Genomic DNA, 13,506 nt, shown 5'->3' with positions numbered 1-13,506 from the left:
TTCGCACCCTCTCCCAGCTAGCCACGCTGGCTGGGGGATGCTGCATGATGTAGGACTTATTTCTGTCTAAACATGCAGAGTATTGCACCCTTAGCCTGTACCATGGGCTGGAAAAATACCACAATTTTTGCATTTGGGGAACATGTGGGATAAGCTGGGGAAAATGGCGGGAAAATCACTGGAGGAGGGCAACATCATATAATGGACCCGCAAACATCTGTGACTGGCCAATCATGACGGTGGGATAAATGGCAGGTGTAGAGATGCCCTATGTCTTTTCTTTGGCAGGAGGATATTTAAAGCAGAAAAGCAGTTGGGGAGGGATGTGGTACCTGACCCTTCTCCCATGTCAAATCACTCCAGTGGCTTTTCTCCTGTGGAGTTTTGTGTGTTTGCATGGAAGGGGGAGGATGTTTGCTTGTAAATCACTGATGAATATAATTGATGAATATTTTAATTTTTGCCCATTGCTATCCCATCACTTTCCCAATTCATTATTTAGGGTGTAATCCTATGCATGTTTAGACAGAAATAAGTCCTGCAATTCGCACCCTCTCCCAGCTAGCCATGCTGGCTGGGGGATGCTGCATGATGTAGGACTTATTTCTGTCTAAACATGCAGAGTATTGCACCCTTAGCCATTTAAAAACTACTTTAAAATATTTATTGCAATAAAAATAAAACCCTTTAAATTCCAGACAGACTATACATTTTAATATTAAAAAAAACAGCAATTCAGAAGCATCATTGTATTACTACATTATAACATGACATTTTAAGAAAAATATTTCCACTCACCAGGTATGGCAGGAAGAAATTACTTTGTCTCCAGGAAAGTACTCTTTGCCTTTCCAGGTACATGGGCATTCATCTGGCTTGAAACATGCATCACCATGTTTAACAAAGCTATAATAATATCAAATATAGAAACATTGTCAATCATATTTTCTAATTATTTATATATGCTAGAAGATATAGCTTTCATAGATACATTTCTGGCTGCCACTGAACAGCCTTCTCATCCCACATTATGGAAGAGGATGGGCCTAGATTTACTGCCAGAGAATGTCTAGTCATGGTGTTTCGGGGGTGGGGTGGGGTGGGGGGCAGGCCACCCCACCCCCAAAGAGCTATAAAGAAAGAGGTGTCTGTTCAAGAACTGCCCAAAATATGTTTTCAAGGGTAATTCAGGGAGAGGAATGAGATGTGATACAGAGCATCACTGTCACAGGCCCTAGCAGACAGGTGATCATGATGCAACCATTTTCCCCACACTTTTGCTCTGGCAAAATCTTTGTATTGCTGACAGATTTTCCTACAGATGTCTAGATATGATAATCCCAAAACAGAATGTAACTATCATAATCAGGGCATATAATTTGTCTTAATCATTCATAATGTCATGGATAAAAATTTGAGAAGGCACAAATCATAACAAAAATGGAATCAATGATTATTGTTAGCATCAAGTAATATGAATGCAAAATATAAATAATTATCATAACTCCGACCAAATTATGATGAAAGGATGGGCCAGTTTGCATGACATGAGGGTGGCTAATAAGCCATGGTGGCTTGCTAACCACCCTGCACGGGCCAGTTGCGTGCCAGCTCAATTGACATAATTACTCTCGCCAGGCACAGCTTCTTGTATCATCCAAACCCAGTGAGGGTGGCTTGTTGGGGTGGTTAACAAACCACCCAGAACCCATGGCCTGTTACAGGATCCTCGGTGCCCCCCCCCAGTGTGGTGCCCCCCCAGCATGGTGGGCCCCCTCCCTCCCTTTATCTTGACAACAGCAGGCACAGCAAGAGCCAACAAGCACCACTGCTAGTGCCCACCATTTTACTTTCCCCACACTGCCTCTAGGGCCATGTCATATAATCACTGGGAGGCCCAGAGGCACTGTGGGGAAAGTAAAATGGTGAGCATTAGCTACAGCTACCCAGGCTCCAGCACTGGGCAAAGGAAAATCAATGGCCACCTAGCAATGAGAAGACTGCTGGGCCTGGGTGGCTGTAGCCATCATTCTGCGTCAACAACAGGGTTGGCAGTGGGGCCTCCTGAAGGCTCAGGCCATCCGCAACTGTACCAGTCACTGATGCCAGGCCTGAGATTGCATCCATTGTGCTTAATCCAATAGTTCTATTGCATGCAGGAGAAAAATACTAAGAGATGGTATGTCTTAAATTGAATGCTAAGGGAAGAGTCTCCGAAGGTTCTCAGTACAAAAAATAATTAAACAAGTTTTCCAGAGTAAGAATTCCACCCTCCCCCTCTAGCATCTCCTACAGAAGGAAGGCCTGAAAAACCCTTCTAGACTTAAAACAACAACATTAGAAATAAGCCAGTAAGCATTCAAGTACTGATGCTAGATAATCAGTGACAAGATAACAAATACATCTTTTTACAAAGTTGCTGGCATGATTAATGTTTTGATCAATATCTTGACATAAATGCAAACAAAGATTTCATAGGAACACTTTTATAAAAACATGAATGGAGTCTTGCAAACTGACTAAAGCAAAAAGAGCCATAGCTTTACTCAGTATGTCTGCTTTTTCTAAGTAATTTTCCAAGTTCTCTGGTTATTTCACTGATAAAAAGGTAATCACTTCAGAAAACATAATTTATCTAAATTTTACAACTATGATTTTCTTTAAAGCATATGATGTGTTTTGTAAGGTATATTGTTCCAAATGTTCCATCACTTTCTTGGATGGATAATGAAGTACAAGGCAGAAAATTCCCATTGGTTTAAGCTACCAGCTAAATAGGCCACATTCACAAACAAAGAGCATCATTTTGACAAGGCAAGACCAAGTGCAAGTTTCATCTCTGTAATATTATCCTACATAAAATGTGCTAACAGTTTTCTCTCTTGAAAGGCCAAGCAGCCAGATTGATTGCAATGATCAAAGAATTCATAAAAAGAAAATGCCATTCAGATGATAAATGACTCTTTTTTTTAACTATGAACTGCCATTATTTCTAAATGTCAGTGTTCTATATGGTGCCTACAGATAAACTGAAATGATGCACCTGTTTATAGGCCCTATAATTTATCCAGATGAGATTTAATTTCATTGGCATCTCAGTCATGTGCCATACTGGCATCTTTAAACAACAGCCACTACTATCAGCAGTACATGGATTCAACACACATGAATCCATGCACACTCATACAGTGGTGGAACTGAGCAAAAAACTGAGAGCTGTGGAGTTCCAGATACACATTTTACCTACATCCATCACTAAGGGCCACTTCTGGTGTTCTGAAGAAGCAATGACAGAGGAAGACTGAATGACTCCTGTACACATTTCCCCTTGAGAAAAACACACATTTCTACTCCTTTGCATGGGACCTGGAAGTACTGGCAGTCAGAGGAAGAACAAGACACTCAGGTTTCCCCTGCTACAACCTTTTTTTAGAATATCTGGAGTGATCCTGAGTTTATAATACAATGAGAGTTCTCGGTGAATCCATCTTCATCACTCGCGTATTGTTTACTTTTCAGTTAAGTACTTTTTAAGACAAGTTAAAACAAATTGGTTTCTTCTTTTTATTTCAATTTAATTCCTTAACAAATAGCATAAATGTTCACATAGATAATTCCAACATTGAGGGAAAGGATCAAACATTTTTTGTATTATTACATCAGCTTTTCAGCACTATTTTCCACCATCAGCTTATAATACATTTCTTGTATGTAATCTCACCTAAATTTGGTACTTATTCCAGATAGGCTAGCTCAATAGTTGAGATAGACATCTGGCTTAATGAGTTCTCAAACTGCACTGTGTCTTGTCTACTCTTATCTACCATTATACACATATGCAAAAACAGCTGCACTCCAACCCTAGTGCACACGATCAAGATAATTTTCAGTAAGAATGCTTAGCATTCCTTAGCCATTATTTTGATTACACTCCAGCTGATAAAAGCTAAGATTCTTTCTGTATTCTTTCAGTTAATTGTTATGTGTGGAGTGATGATTGTAACTTATGTCAATAAGTACTAAAAAGAAAACTGTAGATATTCCGGATTAATAAATCCTTAACAAAATAGCATGATTTTAGAAATCTTCCTTTAGAGTTAATTCTCCATGATCAGTTTTCTGCTATTTTTGCTTTAGAGTTTCCTGTTCTTTTTTGCTTGGGGTGGGTAATGTGTGGCCCTCCAGATGTTGGTGGACTGCAACTAGCCCTAGCCAGCATAGCTAACGGTGAGGGATGATGGGAACTGCAGTCCAAAAACATCTGGAGGCCCACACATTCCCCATCCCTGAGCCTTAGAAATTTGTGCTAAGTAACTGAAAGGCAAATACAACTGCTAACAGAGCAAAGATTATAGTCTTCTGCCCCCCTTCTTTGACATTTGACTCACACTTTATATGGAAGCAGCAGTATTGCCTCTTCATCATTTCCATAATGTTAGCACAAGGATAAGTAATTATGATCACACATTCATGCTGTACTGCTGAGAGATTTGTACTATAAATATGAATGCCCAGCTAAAACAGAACAATTGAAATATCATTTCAGGAGTATGACAATATTGGTTTTTAAGATCAATTAAAGCAATATCACTCACTGTAAGACACCTAGTCCCTGGCTTTGTGTCAATTCCTATTTCCAGTCAATTACTTTTATTATGCAAACTACAAGCAAACAGTCAGGCTACAGACAGAATCCTCATGGATCCATTAGAGACAGCTTTTCTAAAAGACTTTGCATAATACAGGATTGCATAGACTTCAGGTAGTCACTTGGGTTAAGTCACCATGAAAAAGAGTTGTTATGAAACTGCCACTGGCTACTACAGGCTTCCCTACTCAACCTGAGTGGGCTACTAGGTCCTGCCCTCAAGGTGGTTCTTTCCAGGGGGTTGCCTCTGGAAAGAGATGCTGCCAGTCTTCTGGAGCAACTCATGACCCTGCATTGCCCCTCCCTTTTCAACTGTCATCTGACCCTGGGGTTTCATATTCCTACCCCCTTCTCCTTGTCTTTAGGAGCTTGCATTCCCACAGATTCAGAAGCCTCCACCTAGCAGTCATCCAAATGATTAGGCTGCAGCTGGACTTTATCTTCTCTGGCACTGTTATTCTCACTGGCTTCCTGCAACCTTGGTGGATCGAGAAGACTTTCTATCTCCCCCTCCCCGTATGACTCAGGATCCATTCCCATGTCTTCTTGGGGCACGTCTGCAGAGGTGCCAAGCCCAATCCCTACAGTCACCCACAAAAAGTATTTGAATTTGTGAGCTGATTTATGCAATCCCTTAATGGGAGTAAACTTAACACTGCCCACTTGATAAAGTGGAATTCATGTGGTTTTTGATTGATTATGGATCAATCTTATCATGTCAGCTCATCACTTAACAATAGAAGGCAAGCTGGGATGTTACAAAAACTTATGATCATAGAATTGCAGTAAATTCTGTTTAGTAGTAACATCAACCAAGTATCAGACAAATACTACGGAGAGGCTATTAGAGAATGAACGACTTAGTGACTGTGAGGATGTGCATTTGAAATGCATATTATCCAAGCTTTCAAACTAAAAATATAGGGTTCTATCGAATGGTGTCATTCCACTAGCACAATGCTTCTATCTCTTGCAGAACCTTGTTTTCATCCTTGCACGAGTGTTAAATCCAATACTTTGATTCTGCTTCTCCAACTACTTGAGCAAACCATTTTGCAAGCTATGACTTCTTATGCTAGGCATTACTTATGCTAGTTGCAGAAGTTGTTCCACAACTGCTTATGAAGCCACTACTGGAACAATGCCACTTCTTGCACTTTTCTGCTATTGCTACATTGGATACAGCTCATAAAATTTAGGATTCTTCCTTAAATCTTTCATAACTTTTAAGAATATAAAAAAGTGAACTTGAGTTTATAAGATATACTGCAGGTAATTTTAATGTTTACACTTGATATGATGAACTATTTGTAATATGTTTCTATTGTGCACATTTAAAACAAACATTTTTAAAGTATATACTGCAGATATGCTATTGTTCATTTCACCACCAGAGACAACAGAGGCGTACTGCTTTCATAAAAGCTGTCTTAAAAATTATATTCCTTCTATGCTATTAATTCCCTAATTCTCTCTGGCCATTCGTAAGAGACGTTTTTGGACTCCCCATTAAAATCATTATTTTATTTGTTTAAATTAGAAAGTGATGATTTTTCTATTTCTTTTTCTTTTTTAAACAAACCTTTCAGGAATTCATTTAAGCTTCTTATATGTTATCTGATCTGGAATGCTACCTGTTATTAGAATGAGAAGCAATATTGCTTTGGGGGTGGGAAAAAGCAAGCAGAATATTTATTGCAAGCAGCAAGCAGAATACTGAGTCAACAGTGTGATATGGCTGCAAAAAAGGCAAATGCAATTTTAGGTTGCATCAACAGAAGTATAGTTCCAAAATCGAGGGAACAAATACTTCCATTCTACTCCGTGCTGGTCAGATCTCACCTTGAATACTGTGTCCAGTTCTGGACACCAGATTTTAAGAAGGATTCAAATAAACTGGAACAAGTTCAGAGAACAGGATCTAGAAACTAAATCCTATGAGGAAAAATTGAAGGAACTGGGTATTCTGAGTATCAACTGAGTCTTGAGAATAAGGACTGGAGCGGGGGGATATGAAAGCACTTTTCAAGTACCTAAAGGGTTGTTGCACCAAAGAAGACTACAACCTGTTCTCTATCATCCAACACTGTAGGACACGAAATAATGGGCTTAAATTACAGATAGGCAGATTCAGCTGAACAACAGGAAAACCTTCCTAATAGTCAGAGCAGTCAGAATGAAATTGGTGGAAAATGAATTATTTTCCCATTTTTTGTAACATAACTCATATTGCTGAGCTCATTCCAATTCGAACTGAAGCGAACTCACTCATTCTTTTTCATGGGTGTCAGGAATATATATACCTGTGGGGAAAATCTATACACTAAAATACTGCAGATGTTAAGCTTTACTGCACTTTTATGTTAAAACACATTATCACCAGGGATTTTTAAAGTGGCTTGGCTTGCTGATGAACGTGGGAGAAGGGGGCATGCCTAGTAATACATTTTAAAATCCACTGACATAGCTGCTAATGACACATTTAGTGTAACATCTAGTAAGATCGTGTAGATCTGGCCTATACAACTTGTAACCTGCAAAACTGAATGAAATTCACCAGCTATGCAAGACAGCACACTTTGGGTTGAATCCAGATTTAGTTATACTTAGAATAGGCCCATTGAAATCAAAGGGACTCACGTTAGTCATGACTAATTCAAATCCTACTGATTTCAATAAGTATACTCTAGGTATGACTAAATCTGGATCCAACCCCAGAGGTGCATTAAACTCCTTGAAACCTTGTATTTACTATTGGTATTTTTTCTCTTTTTGTGCAGTATAATCCCTTAATTTCTAAAGGAAGGCAAAGTCTGTAATCCTTTCAGACACTGCTTCCTGCAGAAAAGCCAGCTCAGATGGAAAAACAAAGTTGGAATCTGGATAAGCGCACATTTAAACTGTCATAAAATTCAGTATTATTTATTGTCAGTACTGCCAGAAATAGTAGTTCAGGGAATGGAAGAGGACATGCCTGGAATCTTGATGAGACAAAACTGTGGTTTTACTTAATGCAAAACTCTCATTAAAACAATATTCCCATTTTGCATAATTGTCAGATGGCATAGTAAAAAAATAAACAAATAAACTAAGGCTAGTGTTAATTTGAGCCAGGCAGCATACTGACACCAAAGCACCGGGGGGGGGGGGGGTGCGCGCGCACATGTGTGTGATAAAAGCATTCCGGTCATTTAGTGGGAAAGCAAAACATGAATATGTGTATATTAACCCTTTACCGTTGATGTAAATATGAGCAAATTAAATGGATAAATAATATCTACAGGTGAGCCCGACATGCATCACACTATATTGTTGGGCTACCATGCAGGCTTTTTTGACCTACGTAACAGTCAAGCACACTAATCATTTCAAGAGATCTGAATTGTTTCCAGTTATCTAGAATCTCCAGTTCTACTTCATTAGTGCAAAATACCTATAATTTAGAATGCTTTCAGAAAATCCTTTGAACTACATTTCATTACTGTACTTGAGTTTTAAAGAGAGAAGATTGTTCCACATATGCACACCCAAAATGGAAGGGAAAGCAAACTCCCTGTGCACAAAGTGATGTGAGGATAGAGATGTCCAGTCATTTAATTGAGAAAACCACTTCCATTGCCAAAATTCAAAATAGAACTTGATGTCATTATTTCACCGTAAATTTTATACACAGAGGGAGCAATCCTATGGCCGCTAGAGGAGAGAAGAGCGGCCGAAAAGGGCATTCCGGGGAGCATTCCAGGGCGGGGAGGGCAGAAATGCCTGTACGACACATCCAATGTGTCGTACAGCAGCCTCCTCCCCCGCTCAGCTTTCCCGCAGCTAGACAGATGTAATCGGCTGTCTAGCTGAAAATGCAGGCCAGGAGAAGCATGGAGGGAACGATCCACTCCATGCTTCTCCTGCCCTCCAGTGGATAGGCAGTCACCTCCGAGTTCAGAGGCGGCCATCTATCTGAATAGGATTGTGCCCTTAGAGACAGATTGAATTTATTGGAAAATCAGATGCTGGCAATCCTGGAGAGGTATGATACTTGCCTTGGAATTAGCTCCCATATCATCTATATAAACTTGTGCTCATGAAAAACATCACAAGACAAAAATATACCTATTTTTATCTTGAAAAAGACAGTTTTGGTCAACATATATGAAATAACCAAGGACTGATTCACATTTATTTATTTATTACATTTCTATATTGCCCAATAGCTGAAGCTCTCTGAGCAGTTCACAACAATTAAAACCATAAAATACAACATCATAAAGAACAATATAAAAGTTTAAAACTACAGTATAAAATAGAAATAAAAACCAAAATAAAAGTTAGTAGTAGTGCAAAGATTTAAAATACAGTAACAGATTTAAAACAACAGAAACTGAAAGACTAAAATGCCTGGGAAAATAAGAAGGTCTTTACCAAAAAGAACACAACGTAGGTGCCAGGCAAGCCTCTCTGGGAAACTCATTCCACAACCAGGGTGTCACAATAGTAGCAACCCACCTCGCTTCCTTTGGCAGGGACTCCCATAGAAGGACAACTGAAAACTAGCCTAGTGTCCGGGCAGGTGTACATGGAAGGAGCCAATCCTTCAGGTAACCTGGCCCCAAGCCATTTAGGGCTTTGAACATTAATATCAGCAATTTGAATTGGCTTGGAGCACACACAGCACACATTTATGTTGGCTCAAAGCACACAGAAGTGGGATTGCACCCAGGCAGCACTCCCATGGAGGCACCATTTATGAGAATTAGCACCTCTACATAGGAGCTGGACATGTGGCCACCATTTATTTATTACATTACATTAGATGATTTGCACCATCATAGTATCCCTTTTTGGGCTGCTGAAATTGTGCAAATTTCCAAAGTCAAATTTATAGCCTCCACATAGAGACACTATTTTTAACAAAATAAAGCATCTGTGAGAGACCTTCCAAGCCATAAGCTACACACACACACACACACACGACGATGTAAGTGCAATCCATTCCCAAAGGGATTGTAAAAGGAAAATTATAGTTTCAAAGGAATGGATAACGAAGACTGTACAGGAATAAATATGAGTGGACTGTTATTTCTGCTATGTAGGTTTTTACCTCTGTTTTGCTAGTTGCCTTTTGTTGTTCAGCATATGACAAGTTGGAAAGTGAGGTGGAAAGTTGTCCCTTGTGCTGACAAGATAACTTGAGCTGGTCCTATTCAACAACTGTCCTCAACTATTTAAAAGGCAATGGAAGGCATATTACCACACTGACCTCCAAATGCACTATACACTAGTTGCTGAAGTAGGCATAGGATTTATACTGGTCTATATAATAGAAAAAATATTGGTGGTGGTTGTTTTACTTACCCATGAGGGCACATGCATCCTGAAAAGCAAGTAAGATGTGCAGAGATAGTGAGGTTTAGCAGCTGATTTTCACATGTTCTCTCCTGGCCAAGTTCCATGGTTTGTGGATTACTACAGTTTACATAGATTTGGTCATCTGGGCAATCATGAACTAGAAAAATAGAGCACACACAAAATCCCATTCAGTTTGCTACCTATTATAAAGCTATAGGTCCCTTTCTTTAGTGCTAGAGCTAGCAGCCAGATTCCTCCATTGAATATTTATATATCTGGGCCAAAATCTTACATATCTAGAGAAGTTGTTTTCCCTCCTTTCACATATTAGAATTCAGGGTCGTCCGATTAAATTGATTACCAAGAGATACAGGACAGAACCAGGAACTATTTCTTCATACAATGCATAATTAATTTATTCAAATGGGACAGCAGTGTTAGTCTGCGGCATGAAAACAAAAAGTGTCTGCGGCACCTTAAAGACTCACAGTGTTTTATTACTAAGGCATGAGCTCTCATGGGCTGCACCCACTTTGTCTGACATTTCAGAGAGCAATCCTATGCCCCCAGATAGCGTCATAGGATAGTTCAGATTCCTAGATCTGAGGTCAGAAACACTGCTCTGACCTTGGACCCAGGAGTCTGAACTCCTCATCCCCTCCCTCTCCCCCCCCCCCCGCCCTGCAACTGGCATGGAGAGAATCATGCCTGCTGCCTCTCCAAGGTCACAAAAGCAATCTCAGAGAGGAGGGAAAGGGGGTGGTTCTGTGGATGGAGATGGGAGGGGACTGGGGAAGCAGGGATAGGAGCTATCCCTGCTTCCCCAGTCCTCCCCAGCCTCCTTCTCTCCCCCTCCAGAGAGCCCTAGGTAGATGGGCAAAAACACCCATCTAGCAAAAATGCAGAGCAGGAGAAGCATGGAGGTGAGAATTGGCTCCATGCTCCACATGTTCTGCATAGGATGCCTGTCAGCCTCCAGGGTTTTGGAGGCTGATGGGCATCCAGATAGGATTGTGCCATTACATGGCTTGGAAAAAGGACAAATGCATGGAGGATGGCCACTAATTTAGATTATTTGTTTCACAAAAGGGCAAATTCATGAAGGATAAGGCTATTAATGGTTACTACACAAAAGTAACAGATTTTTTAACTTCTGTAGCCATTTGAGGAGAGGCCGCAGTGGCTTAGTGGTTAAGATGCTGAACTGCGGAACTGAAGGTCGGCAGGACAGCAGTTCGAGACCCAACTGCTGCGTGACGGAGTGAGCTCCCGTCTTCAGTCCCAGCTCCTGCCAACCTAGCAGTTCGAAAGCAAGAAATTGCAAGTAGATAAATAGGTACTGCCTTGGTGGGAAAGGTAATAGCGTTCCGTGCACCTCGGTGTACAGTCATGCCGGCCACATAACCATGGAAGCGTCTTCGGACAGCGCTGGCTCTTCAGCTTAGAAATGGAGATTAGCACCACACCCTAGAGTCGGACACGACTGGTTGGGGACACCTTTACCTTTTTTTCTTTTTTTTTAGCCATTTGAGGACTATAAGAACAGACAAAGCTTCTCCCTATCTTTCAGTTATGTTCAACAGAGGAAGAAGCTGAAAGGCTCATTGTTACATATTTGTGGGAAGATGATGAATAAGAAAGAAGGCAAAAGTAACTTTTAAAGATTTTCTCTCTCACTTTCTGAGTAATGTGGGACCAAAATTTTAAAGTTCCTGTATTTGTATGAGAGTTTGGCTTATTAGCCAAGACTCTGAGATATATGAGTTAACTAATATGATGCCACCATATTAAAGCAGAGTTGAGCCTATCTTTTCAAAGAAGTTGGTGGATGCAATATCATATATAGTTGCGGTGAACATTTTAAAAGGTATTATAAAATATTTATTAATGATAGGAGCTACATGGTTGGTTGGATATAATCAAACGCTGATGTGTGCCTACGGTAAAGGGGCAGTGAAGGTGGCAAAAAACCAACATCTTGCTGCCTCTATTGAATCATCTATCTGCCACCCAGCAGAGTTTTTCAGAGTTGTCCAGGGGCTATCATATGCCAGCCCCAAGGACACTGTCAATCCATCTGAAGCCCACTGTAATATATGTGCTAGGCACTTCCAGAATAAAGTCTCTTGCATCTTCCAGGACTTAGACTCCAGTGTTACAGCAGGTGAATCAGGTGAGGTATCCAGAGTACAGCCTTGTTCAGTTTTCTTGGATGAATTTCAGTTGGTACAGCTTGAGGACGTGGACAAGGTGGTTGGACAGGTTTGTGCAACCACTTCCATATTGGACCCTTGCCTGTCTTGGCTAATAAAAATTATCAGGGAGGGAACAGCGGCTGGGCCAAGGAAGTGATTAATGCCTCTCTGTGAGAGTGAGTGGTCCTGTGCCACCTGAAAGAGGCAGTGGTGAGACCACTCCTGAAATCCTCCCTGGACCCAGAAAATCTTCATAATTACAGGCCAGTGGTAAATGTTCCATTCCTGGGCAAGGTCCTTGAGCAGGTGGTTGCAAGCCAGCTCCAGAAACCCTTGGATGAAACTGGTTATCTGGATCCATTTCAGTCAGAGTTCAGACCTGGTTTTGGCACAGAAACAGCCTTGGTCACCCTGCATGATGACCTATGTTGGGAGAAAGACAGTGGGAGTGTGACCTTGTTAATTGTCCTTGATCTCTCAGCGGCTTTCAATACTCTTGACTGTGGTATCTTTCTGGGATGATTGCCTGAGCTGGGAGTGGGAGGCACTACATTGCAGTGGTTTCGCTCCTACTTGGATGGTCGGCTCCAAAAGGTGGTGCTTGGGGAACATTGCTCAGCCCCGTGGATTCTACAGTATGGGGTTCTGCAGGGGTCCATTTTGTCCCCCATGCTGTTCAACATCTACATGAAACCATTGAGTGTGGTCATCTGGAGATTTGGAGTTCGCTGTCATCAGTATGCTGAGGCCATGCAGTTCTACTTCTCCTTTTCATCTTCATTAGGTGAGGCTGTGGATGTGCTGAATCAGTGCCTGGCTGCAACAATGGACAGGGTGAGGGCTAATAAACTGAAACTCAATCCAGACAAGACTGAGATGCTGTTAGTAGGTGGTTCTTTTGACCAGATGGAGGGTGTTCAACCTGTTCTGTATGGGGTTGCACTCCCTCTGAAGGAGCAGGTTCGTAGTTTGGGGGTTCTCTTAGAACCACATCCTTGTCACTTGAGGCTCAGTTGGCCTCAGTGAGCGGAGTGCCTTCTATCAACTTTGATTGGTGGCCTAGCGATGCCCCTATCTGGGCAGTGATAACCTGGATTCAGTTGTCTATGCTCTGGTAACCACCAAGTTAGATTACTGCAATGCGCTCTATGTGGGGCTGCCTTTGAAGATGGTTCAGAAGCTGCAGCTCGTGCAAAATGCAGCAGCCAAATTGATAACGAGGACCAGAAGGTCCACGCATATAAGACCTACTCTGGCCTGCTTGCACTGGCTGCCTATATGTTTCCGAGCCCAATTCAAGGTGCTGGTTTTAAAGCCTTA

At 41.2% G+C, this 13,506-nt stretch overlaps 1 protein-coding gene across 1 annotated transcript in view; it reads right to left on the bottom strand.

Annotated features, from left to right (window-relative positions):
* The window catches only part of OTOG (otogelin), a 186,185-nt gene that overhangs the window by 117,620 nt on the left and 55,059 nt on the right, over positions 1-13,506 (bottom strand). The window contains exons 22-23 of the mRNA XM_084850807.1: positions 9,998-10,148; positions 799-906 (exon numbers count right to left, since the gene is read on the bottom strand). Coding sequence (XP_084706933.1) covers positions 799-906; positions 9,998-10,148 — 259 coding nt within the window. The remainder of the gene's footprint in view (positions 1-798; positions 907-9,997; positions 10,149-13,506) is intronic.

The sequence above is a fragment of the Heloderma suspectum genome, chromosome 1, assembly GCF_057233095.1.
Source record: "Heloderma suspectum isolate Gila_16-S chromosome 1, 16-S_ref, whole genome shotgun sequence".
Lineage (NCBI taxonomy): Eukaryota > Metazoa > Chordata > Lepidosauria > Squamata > Helodermatidae > Heloderma > Heloderma suspectum.
This window is presented reverse-complemented; position numbering and strand designations above follow the sequence as displayed.